Source organism: Maniola hyperantus, chromosome 22 (assembly GCF_902806685.2).
Source record: "Maniola hyperantus chromosome 22, iAphHyp1.2, whole genome shotgun sequence".
NCBI lineage: Eukaryota > Metazoa > Arthropoda > Insecta > Lepidoptera > Nymphalidae > Maniola > Maniola hyperantus.
The window spans coordinates 5,021,553-5,040,268 of record NC_048557.2 but is presented as its reverse complement, the minus strand read 5'-3'; the positions used below and the strand labels follow the sequence as shown (position 1 = coordinate 5,040,268).

Here is an 18,716-nt window from a genome sequence, read left to right as displayed (position 1 = left end):
TAGGGAGCCGCTGGATTTAGGTGGGGTATGAAAATTCCTACAAGAGACCTATGTCCAGCAGCGGACGTCTATTTGATGATGATGATAGAGTTAAGTGATATACTTACATTAACATTAGATAGAATTTCACTTTAAAAATAGCCCATGCCACTTTTAGACCAGTCCACAAAGTTCATATAAATTTGCATAAATTGCTAACTATTGACAATCAGACTATAGCCACAAAATTAACTATACTTACAATTTAAAAAGACAATATGTTAGGATTTAATAAAAAAGAGAATTGAATTTTTACATTTTTATTAGAAGCTTACATACAAAGTTATTCTGTTTTGGCTGCCGCCGCCTTGGGTTTCTTTGCTTTGATAGGCCTCTGGGATCGGAGGATGGCTGAGGCACGACGAAGGGTGGCTTTGGCTAAGTCTGTGCGGTAGTTATTAGCTCTGAGCAACCTCTTTACCTTGTGAAGTGATCTACGCGCACCAGCTTTGAAAGGGCGGCGAATTAGGTTCTTTGCCGGCTTGTTTGTAGCTTTAGCCTTCTTGTACACCACAGTAAAGCCTTTTCTGTTGGGATTCTCCACAACTCCAACAGCTTTCTTGTGGATGAGACCATTGTATCTGAACGCGTTGAGGTTAGTCACATTGTTGGGCTCCTTGCTGAACGGCTTCTTGATATTACGTTTCTTTACGAGGAAGGCGTTATTGTTCCTGATAATCATCCAATTGAGATGAGCCGACATTTTTAATGATTTGTACAATAAATTTACGAAACAACGTGCTTACAACGTGTCCGTAGACAAAAGAAAGAACCATAAACAAATAGATTATAGTCAATGTCAGCTAGACATTTGAAACGAGGTGCTGCCATATTTTAAATATTCATAGATTACAGTTATTTTCATTTACACGCTTACCAGTGCAATAGTTATGAGGAGGTTTCCAGGCAAAGTTTGAGAATTTTTTTCGAGAAAACTAAATAAAAACTCGTAATATTCGCAATAAATTTACTATCACAGAGGTTTATTGGGCACAGTTGTCATCTGTGCCCAAAAAAAAAAGCTAAACTTTGACAAAGACAAAAACTTGTTTTCTATACACCTAGCTTGCTCTATTATTATATATTATTATTTTGATGCCAAGTCTCCTTGATTCTTAGTCTGAGGGTCAACTATACAATGATCTCTTTACACGCTAAAAAGTAACATGAATAGGAGTCTATTTAGTTGCCAGATTTTATATAGTCTATGGATCTACCGTTGATTGGGTTGTTTCGATTTGAGTTTTTGGCAGATGTCCATGTCAATTGTCAAATGTGGTCAAATTCTAAACTAAATAATTGGACTATTTCGTGTAAGGTTCTTTAATAAATCTTTTCTTTATAATATTTACTATTTTTACTGTATTAAATGTAGTTATTGGACAAAAATTGTGTGTGTGACTTGTGAAAAGTGCCAAATTGATGTTTTGTTTTAATCGGTATTATGAATCAGTGTGATCAAAATATAAACAAAGATATGATTGATTCTGATCTGATTGACGTGGAATCGATGGATTTTTCTGATGATCAGACATGGTAAGTGTCTATAAAATTCATAGAAAGCATTACGTTCACAATAATCTGTATTGGTGCACCAAACTTTCTTCATTAAAAACCCCACCAGCCCTAAGGAATTAACAACTTCACACCTGTTCATAATCAAGTTCAAAATAGAGTAAATTATTAGCTTTTTATTTATAAGCAATAAAATATTCTTTGTGTATTCAATAAAAAAGTTTTTATTGCAATATTAATAGGATTGATTTATTATAATGCTGTCTTAACACAGTTTGCAATGCAATTTTGCACTGAACAATTTTCTGTTTATTTACAATTAAGTACATAAGTATACTATTACAAAATAATAGTAACCTGCAAAGACATGTACTTTTAGAGTCCAAAACGTGCTAATAAATTTTTCTTTGCCTGGACCTTTTTGCCTTAGTTACCTGTCTGCTTTTATCTGCCTTCTCCATAACTTAAAAGTGCAAATGGTGACAAAAATATAATGATAAACTAAATAACTTTTTTATCATTTTCAGATAAGATAGGTCTGCCCTAAATATCGGTAGGAAAAAAATTAAAGTCAATAAATTGTTTTGTTATCATAAACTTAAGTACTTAAGTTATTATTGTGAAAAAACACAACCACACAAAAGGTATAGATAAAGACCTGGAGAGTGACATAGGCTACTTTTTATCCCAGAAAATCAAAGAGTTCCCTCTGGATTTTTAAAAACCTAATTCCACGCGGACGAAGTCGCGGGCATCAGCTAGTATTTAATAATTTTGTTTATTCAGGTTATACACAATACCAGGAGGCTCAGGAGAGAAGGTGGACTTGGTAGAGTTCAATTTGTCTTGCGACTGGCCAATTGTTGAAGATGAAGAATATCTTAAACTCGAAAAGGAATTGAATGATATATTGGATAACCTGCTTAAAAGTGAGTAACTTTTTTATATTAAAGAGGGATGATCAATAGTTCAGAGAAGAACAAAAATCATAATCTGATTTTCACCCATAGATATTTACAGATCCTCCAAGAAGATTTGGTGTATAGATAGAATACCTACTCTTATTATAAACTAGCTAATACCCGCGGCTTCGCCCGCATTTTGAAAATCCCGTGGGAACTTTTGATTTTCCTAGACAAAAAGTAGCCTGTCTGTAGTAGCCGTCCCCAGGATGCAAGGCAACTCAGTACCCACCCATAAAAACATTTAAATGCATGATTCTTTAAAAATCCTGTGGGATTACCACAATTTAGTGAAGCTATTCCTTACAGCATCAGGGCTGAGGAGTTGGGTCCTTGAGTTCAAAAAGTCTCTGTTTGCTAAGAACCTCCAATATCAATTTATAATCGACTTTAAAAATCCCATCAGTTATGGTTGTCAAGTCCCGTACAGCATCAGGATTGAAGAGTTGGAATCCAAGTTTTTTATGGGACATTGGGGCCGATTCTCTTGTACACAATCTCTAAACTAAACTAAATTAACAGGCCTAAATCTAGTGCCATCCTTTTCCGCAAGCAACATTACGTAAGGGATAGCAATAGATTTAGGCCTGACATTTTAGTTTAGTTTAGAGATTGTGTACAATGGAATTAGCCACAATGTCGCAAAGTTTCTTTATCGATTCAAAAATTACGCAAATTGGTTCAGAATCTCGGAGATATCGGTGTTGTATAGGTAGAAAAACACAACTCCTGCTTTTTTGAAAGTCAGTTAAAAAGTAGCCTATGTTAGTCCTTGGCTAATCCTCTCCTTGTCTGTGAAAGTCTCCTCAAAATAGGTTCAGCCGTTCACACCTTTCACAGTGCCTTTCACAGCCCATCCGCTCAACCGATTTTGACGAAATTTGGTACAGCGATAGCTTGCATCCCGGGGAAGGACATCAGCTACTTTTTATTCCGGAAAATCAAAGAGTTCCCACGGGACTTTCAAAAACCTAAATCGCGGGCATCATCTAGTTTATTATAATAAATGATGCACAATTATAACAGAATCTTCATAAGTAACCTATGAACCATGTCAAATGTTATTCAGCGGCCTGAAAATAATCCTATCCGGATGATCATTGTCTTTTGTTCATTAAGAACAATTGAATTGTCTATATTGATCTCCGAACAACAATGTGTCATATTGGATGAAGCTTCCGTATTATGACTAATCTCGGAGCGGAAACATGAACTCTCGGACCTTTAATTAATTTCTTTGTTTTTAATTAAATTATTAATGTACACATCAAAACTGTGTTCGAAATTACTTTCTTTATTTCTGCATGCTTTAAATACTAAGTAATTACCTACTTAAAAATATTTTTCTTTCAAAAAAAACAAAATGTGCCAAAAGTTTTATTTGCTGAGTTTGATAGGTTTCCGAAGTAGGTCAGTGAAAACACGCCCTTAGAGCGATCACGCACTCATTCGATCCGAATCCGTAAAAATACGGATGTAAAAAACTCGGACCGAATTCAGAAATTGCTTACGCACTAATCCCATCTCTGATCTACGAGTAAATACATATTAAGTGAACACCTTTGACATATCTATAGTCCGGAGACATATTGAGATGGCAATCGGGGTATGAGCCGGGGGGACGCCCTACACACCCGCACGACATCTGCGCTCGCCCGCACCGGGTTAGCGCAGGGGCTGTGCGGGCGTGCGGGGCGTTCTCTTCCTGATTCTGTCGCGTAGGTACTATACGTCATATAATATGTCCGTTTTGAATCCGAGGCACATCCGAGATATTCTCACGGATGACGAAGAGATATCGGATGACGGTAGTCGGATGTAGTGCGTAAGCTACCGTACAAATACATAGTTCTATGGACTACTTGGGAACGTGTTTTCAGGGACTCGGATCGGATAAGTGCGTTACCGCCCTTACACTAAGTATTATCATTACGGTTTGATAGATACACGATAGCATTATTACAACACGAAGCTATTAGTATATACTATAGTACTTAGCGCAACTTTTTACTGCCGTTGTGGAAGAATCGAACAGATTCCACGTAGGAAGTGAACGAGGAAACGGGCCGGCTAAACAACAATTTTCCCATATTAGAAACTTCCTACTTGAAGCTGTATAGACCTTAATACAAAGTACTCGTACCTGCGAGCTCCGTAGACTAGGTGAGCTAGCTTCTGGTACCCTTTTACCGTATTCCGTACCCATACACAGTAATTGGAAACATACAATACGTATACATTATGTTCGACATTTTTATTGTCGCGGTTGCCTTGACCGTTTATTTTCCGCGATGTTTGTTATCTAGAAAATGTTTTCCAAACAAGGACTGTGCAAGTTTTCAGGGTCGATTTACCGCAATTTCCGATTTTTAGCGCATTAAGGTAATTAATTTATCGACATTTCCAGAAATCCAATGAAAATTAATAATTTTACTTTTGGCTATGGACTTTTTAATTATCATTCCTTACGTCACTCTAATATTATGAAGGCGAAAGTTTGTGTGTATGTATGTGGATGTGTGGATGTTTGTTACTATTTCACGCAAAAACTCCTAAACGGATTTGGCTGAAAGTCCGAATTAGTAGATTATACCTTGGATTAACACATAGGTTACTTTTTATTCTGGAAAATCAAAGTTCCTACGGGTATTCGAAAACCTAATCCACGCGGATATAGTCGCGGGCGTCAGCTAGTCTTAACATAGTTTTGCTTTGCAACAGTGCTGGACTACCAGTAGTTCACATACCTACCCTCAATATTCAATACTAGCTTTTACCTGAAACTTGTACTTAAGACGTAAATTCAAGTTTTATACCTAAAAATTATCTTGTAGGTAATTTCTCAAAATCCTATTTTAAACACAGTACGTTAGTACGTTATAGAAAAGCTACATGGCTCAACTTTCTAGACACAGTTGGTTGAGCTGTGGAGATACTAGATAGATACAGTTAATAACTTTCCAAAAGGGCCAGTTGCCCAATTTATTAGTCGTAACTAGAAATCCAAAAGTGCATAGTGCATAACTGCATATGACTGTGCTAGACAGATAAATTGTCACCTTACCGGTCTAGTGATGTCGTCAGCTGCGAAACCAGTTGGGCGCCGATACTTGTTTCATGTTTCTGTTCTACAGACTGCAGTACCTATACAATACTAAAGATGATGCTCGCACATTACCCCCGAGCACCGTACTCTAGTTTGCTTTCTCAAAGATTTTTTAATATTCTATCCCATCATAATGGTCTGCAGGAGATGGACTTGTCTGGGAATATATCCCAAACTACTGATCTTTCTTCGTTTAATTGATTATTAAGTCTGTAGTTTGACAGCCGCGGCGCGGAAATGTTCTTTTTAATTTCGTGGTGTGTATCCACTTGACAGAATCAGAGTTACAGAAATTTTAATCTATCCAATTCGCGGGCATCCGCTAAGAAATGATTTTTGAAAATTCAACCCCTAAGGGGGTGAAATAGGGGTTTGAAATTTGTGTAGTCCACGTGGACGAAGTCACGAGCATAAGCTAGTCCATAGATAAATGAAGACTCACAAACTCCAAATACCAAATGTTATGTCTACTAAAAGACTTAAGAAGCGACCGGTGCAAAAATGGTCGCTCGACATTGTTTGATTTTGGTTAGGTGTGTGAGGTTGCAAAGGATTTAACACTAATAAATTCTTGATGTGCGGCAACCGTGCTTACGTGCAACTATATATTTAGTGGTAATAGATGTGCGTTTAGCTTTATAATTCTGCAGCTTGAATTGTTATCCACCTGTGAGATCTACAAAAGTTGATCATCCAATCATAAACCTGAATAGGTATATGAAGGGGTAGGTATATGGACTTATTACAATTCGAATAGTAGTAACACAGGATACACGGTAGTAGGTACGAAACTTATTCGTTACGCTAGTGTCGTGTCCATTCTTACACTTTACAAGGATTTTAATTTCGTTTCTAAAATCACAAGCTTAAAAGAAGAAAGAAAATATTAATCATGATTAAATTAAAAGGTAAATTCTCTTATTTATTTTTTTGGTTTAAGAAATGTTGTTATCTCTTTTATAAGTATGTATATAGATGTTTGTTAAAATGTTGTCAAGTCTTTTATAAGTACAAAGATGTTATACACGTTGTTAAATTCCTTTTCTAAACTTTTAATAATTATACACATACAGGACATAGGAGACATAGGTCTCCTATAGGGACTTCCACACGCCACAGTCTTGCGCTGCCTTTATCCAGCTGTGCCCTGCGACTCGATTGATATTATCGGCCCACCTAGTGCGGGAGGTTGCCTACGCTGGATGGACAGAACTATCGTTGATAGACCCAAATTTACACTCAGCTAACGTTAACTTTAAAAGTTTCTAAAGGCCGATGTGGATTATTTTGTGCCGCATACTGTACAGATATTTGCAAGCAAAACTATTTTTATTCGTACAAACTCAAGTACCTTGAATATGTACCTAATACAAGTCAATCACGCTTGTCCTATTTAGCCTCGGTTTGATAAGCAAATCCTTATATGCCCTCAACTAATTACAATTATTATAATGATGTCACCACGTACATAGGCACTTTACGATGACACCTACGCATGGGTAGCATTCAAATGTGGTCTCTTTATGCTTTCACTTTCATACCAAACCTGACTTTGTAATAGGAGCACAGGCTTTACTAGTTACTTGCTATAATTGGACACAGATTAGTCTACATTTTGCAAATTCCTACCCGATAAGGTCGGTTGTAAACCAGTAGGTAAAATAACTCTAGGATTTGCATTTTTATTTCATTTGGTTACGACTTACGATACGACAGACTCAACATAGCTGAAACGAAACGCTTTAAATGCACTAACCGAAGGCCTCAAAAAAGCAATTCGTCCGAGAGATGCGAGCTGTCATACAAAAACTAGCTAATTGGTCCCGGTTTCCCTCGGGTGGAACTCCTGGAATCCTTTCTTATTGGGGGTCCAGGGGAAAATTGGGAACTTATCACTACCCATATTATAAATGCGAAAGTATGTTTGTTTGTTGGTTTGTCGTTCAATCACGTCGCAATGGAGCAAAACGTATCGACGCGATTTTTGCATGGATATAGTTTAAGACCTGGAGAGTGACGTACTCCATAGGCTACTTTTTATCCCGGAAAATCAAAGAGTTCCCACGGGATTTTTAAAACTTAAATCCACGCGTACAAAGTCGCAGGCATCAGCTAGTAGTCTTTAAATTGTCTCTGCCCGTGTGCTGGTAACTTTAGCCGTGGCTATAGTTACCACCCTACCGGCAAAGCCGTGCCGCCAAACGCTTTAGCGTTCCGGTACGATACCGCGGAGAAATCGATAAGGGATATGGGTTTAATAAAACTGCCATAAGTACCCCTTTCAAGTTAACATGCTTCCATCTTAGACTGTATCATCACTATATGAGAAAATCCATATACATCTACTCCTGCTGTTTGCTTTCTGGTATAACTTAACTAGCTGATGCCCGCGACTTCGTTAGCGTGGAATTAGGTTTTTTAAAAATCCCGTGGGAACTCTTTGATTTTCCGGGATAAAAAGTAGCCTATGTCACTCTCCAGATCTTTATCTACCCATGCAAAAAATCACGTCAATCCGTTGCACCGTTGCGACGTGATTGAAGGACAAACCAACCCACAAACACAGTTTTGCATTTTTAACAAGAGTACTGATTGATTATACAACGTTCACTCTTTTTACTGTCAATCGTAATACACGAAGAACGTTTCCTGTTAATTAAGCAACCCAACGGAAAGCTTCCGGACGCCATTTTCATTTTGATTTTCACTAATTGCTCACGTAGTCACTTGCCCTAGATATGTCAGACAAATGGACACAGTCTGAACTGACATGCCGGAAGCATACCTGCACCACGCAACCCGACGTGATATCACGCGAACTCTGTCCATCTGTCCATTGGGAAAGTCCAGTGCTGGACTTTCCCAATGAGCGCCATCATGCTATGTCATTCGGCATTCATCCAGCCACTTCCCGCCGCCGTCTGTCACAAATAACAAATATACGCACATCAAAATCAGAATCAAGCCATCGCCGGCTCACTACAGAGCACGGGTCTCCTCTCAGAATGAGAAGGGGTTTGGCCATAGTCTGCCACGCTGACCAACTGCGGATTGGCAGACGGTGAGCAGGTTTCCTCACGATGTTTTTCTTCAGCGTTAAAGCAAATAAAATTTAATTGCTTAAAATGCACATAATTCCGAAAAGTTAGAGGTGCGTGCCCGGGATCGAACCCCCGACCTCCCGAATAGGAGGCGGAAGTCTATGTCCATGGCTATCACATCAATTTGCACTCAGTTAATTTTAATTCAAAAGAGTTGAGTGATTTGTAAACAATTTTCCTATCTACCTTTTTCATTTTCGCTTTAGAGCCTTAATAGTACCATCTCTGTACTCACTGGCTCATTTTGCAAAGACGTTTAAATAAATAGCGACTCTTGTTACGACGCAATAAAGTGTAATTCAGCTCGCACAGCGCTGTAGCCTAAAATTTACGAAAAGCCTCTTTTCTGAACAGACAACACGAACCGCCCGTGGCGTCGCATCGCAGCTGGTCGCGTAGCGTTTTATAAGTGTGTCCGGCCCATCAACACCATTTTCGACTGGCAGATTGCCTGGCGAATCTGTTGTATGCAATCTCTGCTTCGTTTTTGTCCGGATGTCATTTGCAGTCCAGTTTACATAACGGTATTAAATAATGACAGTGAATACGTTATGTACTAACGGTAACTGAAATTATTTCCGTACATGACGTAGTGATAACTAATTAGTCTATATAAGTCGTGATAGCCTAGTGGTTATGATGTCCGCCTCCTATGCGACAGGTCGGGGGTTCGCTTTTCAGAGTTATGTGCGTTTTAACAAATTAAATATCACTTGCTTTTACGGTGAAGGAAAACATCGTGAGGAAACCTGCACACTTGAGAGTTCTTCATAATGTGAAAGTTCAAAGGATTGTGAAGTCTGCCAATTCGCACTTGTCCATCTTGGTAGACTATGGCCAAACCCCTTCACATTCTGAGATGGGACTCGTGCTCTGTAGTCAGCCGGCGATGGGTTGATCATGATGATGATGATGATGATGATGAGTCTAGATATTATAAGTAACCTTTAATAGAAAAACTTGTGTTAGGTACTGCCTAACAAATAACATAGAGCTGAAGATAGAAATGTTAGATAGTACCAATGTTATTTGAATGGTGTAGACTGTAGAGGCTGACAGGAAAAATATGCCCTAGAACATAATATTCTATAGAAGAAGCCTAGGTGCCTGGTACCTACTTCGACCATACGTTGGGCCAGATCTTCCACGCATATGCAAATTATTGTGGAAACAACTCCCTTCGGCGCGAGCGGTGCGAATTCCCACTGGATTTCAATACGGGGTTATTCAAAGGGCGTATCAACAAATTCCCGAAAAGCCGGCAATCTTCTGGTACTGCAAATGTTCATGGGCGGCGGTAATCACTTAACATTACCGTCTGCTAGCTGTTCGCGCTCGCTATATTTATATATATCACAATATAACAAAAAAAATCCTCTACATTTTCACACGATCCTTACCTCTACGCGGTAGTAAGAGTAGCAAAAAAACCACATAAGCTCTAATGATAATGTTTGTTCCAGATGAAGTGGCATTGCCCGATAGGCACAAATTCGACTCGCGCACATACGTCAAACCAAAGAAGCGCATGCAAAGACCAAGCATCCATAGCATCGTCGAAGTTTCGTCCAACCCGCCGTCTATGTCCCCACATCCATCTCTCAATACCTCGCCAAACAAGTATCTCACGTACAACAAATACACCAATCCCTTGGGTCCAATCAGCCCCATGTTAAGACTGAAGACATTCAACGTTGATACCAATACAGAGAATAGCCATGTGGTTAAGGATTTCGCGATGAAGAGGCGGGGCGTGATTCAAGACGATGACCCACAGGTATTATTTTATTTATAGCATCTTTAGACATGCCAACTTGTCGGCTGACCGCACGTTCTGGACGGACCAGGACATGCTTAAAACATTGTTGTGGTTGCATGATATATCCAACCCGGGCGGCGTCAACATCTCCACATCCATGACTTAACACTCCCCAAACAAGTAGGTATCTAATGTACAACAAATACAACAATCTCTAAATCAACTATAGTCAACGCATTTTAAACAGTCGTCGAGTTATCTGTCTGTTTCGATCGCACTTACAGGCCGTAGGTAAGTGCGAGCGAAACAGACAGATAACTCGACGACTCAGTTTAAAATGCGTCGACTATAAAAAGGTCCAACGTTGATACTTACACTGAGAATAGCCAGCTATTTGGTTAAAGAATTCACAATAAAGAGACGGAGGGACTGACAGTAGGTATTCCTTCACAAGCTGAACTGTTGTACTTGTGGGGCATGCTTGACGTCATTCACAATTCTTCGGTGCCTGATGCGATCAACGCGTGTTGAAGACGTAATTCGCATTTTAACATTGAAAAGAGGGTACTCGTGTTACTCTTTTGACATTAGTATTTGACTGACATTGGTCCGAGCTTAGTCAACCAATCCAATCAAAACCGTAATCGGAAATATCGGCACATGTGTAGTTGCCGTTACCAACCAAAAAACCGGTAATTTTGTTTTAATTTAAGGCAGTTGAACTCGTCAATGTGAATCTGATTGTTCGGAATGACATCACAACTGATTTTGTGTAAATAGTCTGCGTTTGCTGTTTAGTAGTGCATAAAAACAATCATTAAACAGTTTTATGGGAAATTTATTTAATCGATCTTGAACTTTTAGTAAAGTAGAGTAGCCAGACATCCGTCGCGGCTCGAGGAGAATTACACCGAACATTTACATTCATAGTCAAGACAGGGGCTTCTTTAGAGGACGATTCAGACGACATGTGTCATACACAACCTTAATGTATTGCATAAAGGTTGAATACCTTTAATAACCTTTGTAAAAACAATTTGTAAAAATCGGTTCATATTTGACAGTTATGGAGTAAAATCGATAAAAAATTTGATCCCGTATCCTGAAGAATCCCTAATTTTTTTCGGGATAAAAACTGCCCTATATGTGTATCCGGACTACCAGCTACCGCTCTACCATATTCATCAAAATCCGTTCAGTAGTTTTCGCGTGATGCGGGCACAGAGACCGACAAAAATTCCAAAAAAAAATTGTTTGGGGTCTATATCGATATTACCTTTCCTAAATTTTTTTACTATTACCTAAATTTACCAAAAAATAAATTCCGCCGATTAAAATTTTCAAAATATATTTAATGTACAGAAATTGTCCAGTTACAGTTTTATTATAAGAAGTCCTAGATAAAGATTTAGCCACAACTAAGGTTTTCTGAAGAGACAGAACTTATGTCCACCCTCATGCGCTTTCTTTGGACATTTACAGAAAGAATCCCAATTCTCATTCCAAGATTAGTGTTAAAAGAAAGAATTGAAGGCAAAAGGGCTCCAGGTTGCCAAACTCGCAAATGGTTGGACGATATAAGGGGGTAGACAGAGCTTAGTTTTCTTCTCAATCGTTCACTCTTGACAGAGTGGTCGTGGCTATGAATTATTCATTGCTGCTCGTGCGATCTCCCTCCAGCGACATCTGTTGTGGCATTATGTGCACACACGGAGACAGGCGTGTTTGTTGCAGAGCGGATTAAGTCCGTCCACCTAGCTGGGGAACGCCCACGTGGACGCGTGGACAAGAGCTTAGTTACCCAAAGTTAAAAGAAGCTTTTAGTATGACCACTAAACTTTATTTCGAAGGGGGATCGCGACGATGATCTTGCTTGCCACCAGTCTAAATACAATATGGTTGATGAACCATTGACGTGCTGTTCTATCCCAAGAAACGAAAGGTTGACTGACGAATCATTTGTAAGGCGATAAAGACATCGATCGAAAATTTAGATCGATAAATCACGCACTGAGCAGTTTCAAGGTCACAGCTGACACCAACAGTATAATGTGTCCGTAATATAAGAAGCAAAGTCAAACATTGCGAATTTCTCAGCGGAGATTTATTGGTTAAATCTTGGTATCGAATTTAATTGAAAGCAACTTGGATCTGTCGGTCACGCGCAGTTTATTGCGTCTATCGATACCGTTACAGACGATTTGGTAACGCTAATCTTTTTATAGCTTATATTTTTAGTTCGAGATAACTGTCTCTTAGTTAACTACCAGTTAGTATCAACTGTTTACTGTCGACCTATTTTAAGGTGACTAACATTTGTTTCTTCTATGCCTAGGTGTTTAGGGTTAGTATTTCGTAACTCAGAAGGAAAAATAACCCTTGTAAGACCATTGCCTTGTCGGTCTGACTATCTGTTTGTCAAGATTCTTTTTCTTAGGAACGCATGGAGCAATGATAAGCTAAATTCACTGTATTGGTTTCAAATATAGCAGAATTATTATAAGACTAGTATGCCTACGTAACTCACACAAACAGCTCACCGCAAAGGGACAGACATGAATTCCTACGTGAAATATTATTCTCAGTGTAGCATTGCGTAAAGTGATATACGATACTTGCTTCTAGTGTTGCATTTTCATAAACCTACTCATATTCTCAGTATCATTTCTGCATTTTGCATTATAATAATATTACACCTAGTTCTTTTTGAAATTGCAGTTTTCTATCCAAGTAGCTTATCCCTGCGACTTCGTCTGTGTGGACTACAAAAATTTCAATTTACCCCTATTTCAACCCCTAAGGGTTGAATTTTCAAAAATCCTTTCTTAGCGAATGCCTACGTCATAATTGCAATCTGCAAGCCAAATTTAAGTCCGATCCGTCCAGTAGTTTAAACTGTGCGTTAATAGATCAGTCACTGATCCCCGCGGCTTCGCTCGCGTGTATATAATTTAGCCTATGTCACTCAGGAATAATGTAGCTTTCGATTGGTGAAAGAATTTTCAAAATCGGTTCAGTAGTTCCAAAGATTACTCCCTACAAACAAACAGGACAAATATTAACCATTTAAGACCTACTTAAAAAAAGTGTCAACTAGCCTATTTTATAGACTACATAGTGAATTTACTTTATTGCCATCTTTTATCACAACATCAGTAATTTTTGTCATGATTGGCCGCCGCTAATATTTGGCCGCCCTAGGCCCGGGCCTTAACACCTCTTTATAATATTAGTATAGATTTATTAGATTACTTACTCCTCAAATCTATTAAATTATTTCAATTTAGTTTTTCAATTAACTTAAGCCTAGTGTAAGGATTTTCCTTAATAATACAGGTCCTTAGATGCGGTTTCAGTATTAACCACCAATTTATATACCATGGCTTGCTACAGTCATAGGTTTTTTAAATTTGAGATTAATTAAGATTCTTGTAAATTGATATTAAAGCTGCCTGTGAGAGACACTGTTTCATGTGTCAATGGAAACATGACGACCTTCTTTATATTATGCTTAGTATTTACTTGCAAATATGTAAAATCAATGCAGGAAATCATCCGAGATGATGTCACACAACTTAACCAAACAAGTTTGTGTGTAGTGAATGTCCTGAGGATGACGATTTTAATCGAAACCTCTGTAGAAACTTGAATTCCTGGTATCCCGCCATTTGAAATAATATCATTTGATTCGATTTTAAGATAATTTATTTCCACGAGAAGTGTCCAAAACTTTCATGCTAGCGGCTAGCCCCCCATTTTTCAAAGCTTTTTGGCATTTAGTTAACAGTGGCTATTCCTATATCTAGAAGAAACAGGTTTTATACAACCACAATAATTGACACAACCATATGCGTCATTTTAGCGGTCCGTTAATGGTTGCGTTTTTAAGAAACGTATTTCTAATACAAGTGATAAGCTTGTCTTGGCCAACTATTAAGAAAAAATACATCTATACGAGTACGAAATACAGTCAGGTTGACACTTTCACGATAAGGAACTTTTTTGTTTTTATATCAGGTTTGTGCTAACTTTTTTAACAGAGTTCAAAAAACGGAGGAGGTTCTCAATTCGACTGTACTATGCTGTTTTTTGTTTTGTAAGACATACTTCAGAGGTGGTCCCATTTCAATTTGGTAAAGATCTGATGAATATCTTCGGAGATGCAGAACGGAACTCCTCAATGGATTAGAGTAAATTGCTCAATAACTTTGTAAACAGTAGCTTTTTAACCAAGCATAGCATATTTTTAACCGACTTAAGAAAATGAGGAGGTTCTCAATTTGACTGTATGTTTTTTTTATGTTTGTTACATGATTTCTCCGCCAAATATGAACCGATTTTGATGATTCTTTTTTTGTTTGGTAGGTCATACTTTAAATTGCTCGCGATCAGTAAACAGGTTTTTAACCAAGCGTATCATATCTTAGTACAATGGGGACACTAAAACTTGTGAAATAAAAAACGACTTCAATAACTACAAACACTAAAAAGTAAAAGATAATTTAATTTATTACGCGTTCCATCTTAGACCTAAACATTGCTTTTCTATTTTTGCGATATCTGAGAATTACGTCATAGTTTGGTCTGTCGAGTAGATATGTGACGTCTTCGACTGTCATTGCCAAGAGTAAACATTTCATGACCTACGCTGTTTGCTTACTAACAAGATATTATTATCGTAAGATATCACATAGACGCTGGATAGACTGCGATTCATTGGCAGACATAGAGACCTATAATGCTCTTGGCAGAATGGAAAATCCGGTACACCTACACGATATGAGTCGGAAAACTTTCTTTGTAAACTTGGACAATCGATTCGTTCTGTAAAAAAACTGTTGGCCGCTTTAAAGTCTGTCTATATAGAGTTTCTTTAGTGTATGTTGATTTTAAAGAAACTTAAGGGGACGAGGAGGATAAAAGTATTGTATAATATTTTATTAAAAAACTAAAAAACTATTATGTTATTTTCATGAATAACTTTCTATATGCTTTTTGTACCTGTTCTACTCCCTCTATAACCTCTCGCACTGCCAAGGGTCATACCATCAGCTCGAAACTTCAGTCTAGTGCTGACGTCACTAAAAGGCGGCCACGCGCATTATCAATTTTCGGGACTTATACCAGTTTTGATCTAGGGGTGCGGTATGCTTTTTTGGCAAAGTTACATGGTTCTTCTTCTTCTTCTTCGCTCTGGGCTGGTTCCCGCACTTAAACGTTTCCGTCTGTTGTGCGTAAGTCACATCGTTATTTCAATTGCGACTGTTATGAAATCGATGCCGTGACTGCAGATCACTTTCGATTTCAGAGCAAGTCTAATAGTTACGTGAGATGAAGATTTTTTGGTTGAATATGTATTGACCGACGTCTGCCATAAGAAACTATACAGTTTTTAAGCATTTTATGTAGGGCAGGCGTAGATATCTTGGACGAGATGATTTTTGCCTCCTCCGGGTGCAGTATGTGATTCCCTGGGTGTAGACTACGTTTATGCATTAGCGCTGGACATTGACAGATAATGTGTAGGGGCGTTTCCGCGTCCTCTTAACTGAGCCTACACTTATCCGTATCTTGGACCCTGAGGTTGTACGTGTGTCTGTTCAATCCATAATACCCGATTAATGCTTGTTTGTCCATTTTACAGCTGGAAGACACCGAAGGAGAAAACTCGACGCCCGAACATGTGCCGTTCAAAGCGATCAACATTGACCTCTCGCAGCCGGCGCACAACATTCACAACACTTTCAACAAGTGAGTTAAACTGTGTTCATCATCATGATCAACCCATCTCCGGCTCACTACAGAGCACGGGTCTCCTCTCAGAGAGAAGGGTTTTGGCAATAGTCTAGCCATATGCAGATTGGTAGACTTCACACACCTTTGAGAACATGAAGAACTCTCAGGCATGCAGGTTTCCTCACGATGTTTTCCTTCACCATTAAAGCAAGTGATATTTAATCAGTTAAAACGCACATAACTCCGAAAAGTTAGAGGTGCGTGCCCGGATCGAACCCCCGACCTCCGATTAGAAGGTAAACGTCCTAACCACTAGGCTATCACAGCTTTTTATTATTAATTATTTTTAGAACTGTATTAGTAGTAGTTTAAATAATATAAAAGGAAAAGATGACTGACTGACTGATCTATCAACCATCATCATCATCATGATCAACCCATGATCGGTTCACTACAGAGCACGGGTCTCCTCTCAGAATGAGAATGGTTTAGTCCATAGTCTGTCACGCTGGCCAAGTGCGAATTGGCAGCATTCGACAATATTGAAAGTCAAAGTCTTATGCTAACGATTGTCGTTCGTTCCTTTGTGTTGAACGCTTTCACGGCTTTTTATTTGTTCGCCGAGTCATTTCAAATAATTGGTCGGAAATATATCATAAATAATTTTTTTGTATCGACTTTTAATTAAATACATAGATTTTACATTTACTATTGGCAAGAATAGAAATGATTTATTTTATAGTTGTAAGTAAAAATTTAATTTTATAAATGATGAAGTTTGCGTTTATATTTTAATATTTAAGGTATAATACAGGATCACTTAGTTGTCTGTCTGTTTGTCAAGACCCGTCAAGGGAATCAAAACCTATAGGGTACTTCCTGTTGACCTAGAATCATGAAAGTTAGCACATATAAAGCAAAATATCGGAATACCGTGAATTTTGTGGTTACCTTACAAAAAAAAAACCGGCCAAGTGCGAGTCAGGCTCGCGCATTGAGGGTTACGTACTACAGTTGTATTTTTTCGACATTTTGCACGATAATTCAAAAACTATGATGCATAAAAATAAATAAAAATCTGTTTTAGAATGCACAGGTGAAGCCCTTTCATATGATACCCCACTTGATATAGTTGTCTTACTTTGAATATTGAAAATACTAATTATTAGTTCATGACCACAATTTAATTTTTTTTGTGTGATCTAACCCTAAATTCACGGTTTTCAGATTTTACCCATAAAGCCAGCTATAAGACCCACCTACCTGCCAAATGATTCTAGGCCAACGGGTTGTACCCTGTAGGTTTCTTGACAGACAGACAGACAACAAAGTGATCCTATAAGGGTTCCGTTTTTCCTTTTGAGGTACGGAACCCTAAAAAATAATTAAGAAGTGTTATTTCCTGTACGATGGTACGGGACCCTTCGTGCGCGAGTTCGATTCGCAGTCGACTGGTTTTTTTGTTTACATTACTATTAGTCTGTTAGGTAAATTTACTTTAAAAACTCTTGTTTGCTATGATTTTAATTTTTCTCTGCCCTTTCCAGAGGCGTAATGCATATAATGCAGGAAAGCAGTAGCATGAACATGTACCGGAGTGGTGAATCGCTCATGCGCATGTCTCCGCCAAGTCTCGTCTCCTCGATGCTGGAAAACTCTGGGAACTTCAACGCCGAGTCTATGGATAGCAGGAAATCGCAGAGAGACTCAGGTAAAACTTCTCTAGGAACCAAAATGATATCTCTAAATATATAATACTAGCTGATCCCCGCGGCTTCGCCCGCGTAGATTTAGGTTTTTAAAGATCCCGTATAGCCTATGTCACTCAGGAATAATGTAGCTTTCTACTGGTGAAAGAATTTTTAAAATCGGTTCAGTAGTTCTAAAGATTACCCCCTACAAACAAACTTAACGACATCGGGCCGTGCAGCAGAAATCGTAATATTTTAATTTCGCCATAACTTCAAAACCAAACGTCCAATTTTAATCATTCAAAGACCAAATATTATCTCCATAAACTGTTCTTAGTGATGAAATCATTTATTTTGATAAGGATTAATAGCATGAGTAAAATAAACGCGTTTAAATGTAGTCCAAAAAAAATTCAAGATTTTTAAATAAAAAAATGGTTGCTGTGCCTCACTCGACATAGATGGGTATAGTGTGTCGCGGACTTTTTTGTAGATATTTATAAGATCTACAATTAATTAGAACATTTTATGGTTCTATCTTTTATAGTTTAGGCAGCGTACGCAAAATAAGTAACTTTTCTGGTTGATTTTTTACACCTTGTGTCCGAAAAACCCAAATATCTTACGGAACCCTATTTTTTTTCCAAAATAAAATATAGCCTATGTTACTCGTGGATAATGTAGCTTTCGAATGGTGAAAGAATTTTTAAAATCGGTCCAGTAGTTTTTGAGCCTATTCAGTACAAACAAACAAACAAACAAACAAACAAACAAACAAACAAACAAACAAACAAAGTTTTCCTCTTT

General features: G+C 38.1%; 2 protein-coding genes across 4 annotated transcripts in view; one reads left to right on the top strand and one right to left on the bottom strand.

Annotated features, from left to right (window-relative positions):
- Positions 1 to 289: 289 nt before the first annotated feature.
- On the bottom strand, positions 290 to 781 carry RpL28 (ribosomal protein L28). Its single transcript, XM_034980735.2, has one exon. It carries the CDS (start codon positions 740 to 742, stop codon positions 323 to 325), a length of 420 nt encoding a protein of 139 aa, XP_034836626.1. The 5' UTR covers positions 743 to 781; the 3' UTR covers positions 290 to 322.
- Positions 782 to 1,312: 531 nt separating this feature from the next.
- Positions 1,313 to 18,716, top strand: part of LOC117992859 (uncharacterized) — a 40,466-nt gene continuing 23,062 nt past the window's right edge. For all 3 annotated transcript variants that reach the window (XM_069506187.1, XM_069506186.1, XM_034980567.2), the window contains exons 1-5: positions 1,313 to 1,575; positions 2,341 to 2,483; positions 10,187 to 10,500; positions 16,127 to 16,233; positions 17,766 to 17,929. In XM_069506187.1, the coding sequence (XP_069362288.1) occupies positions 1,484 to 1,575; positions 2,341 to 2,483; positions 10,187 to 10,500; positions 16,127 to 16,233; positions 17,766 to 17,929 (820 nt within the window). In that variant the 5' untranslated portion in view covers positions 1,313 to 1,483. The remainder of the gene's footprint in view (positions 1,576 to 2,340; positions 2,484 to 10,186; positions 10,501 to 16,126; positions 16,234 to 17,765; positions 17,930 to 18,716) is intronic.

Bases quoted from the DNA above. Each gene is read 5' to 3' on its own strand.
- RpL28 (XM_034980735.2), bottom strand. From the start codon at position 742: ATGTCGGCTCATCTCAATTGGATGATTATCAGGAACAATAACGCCTTC.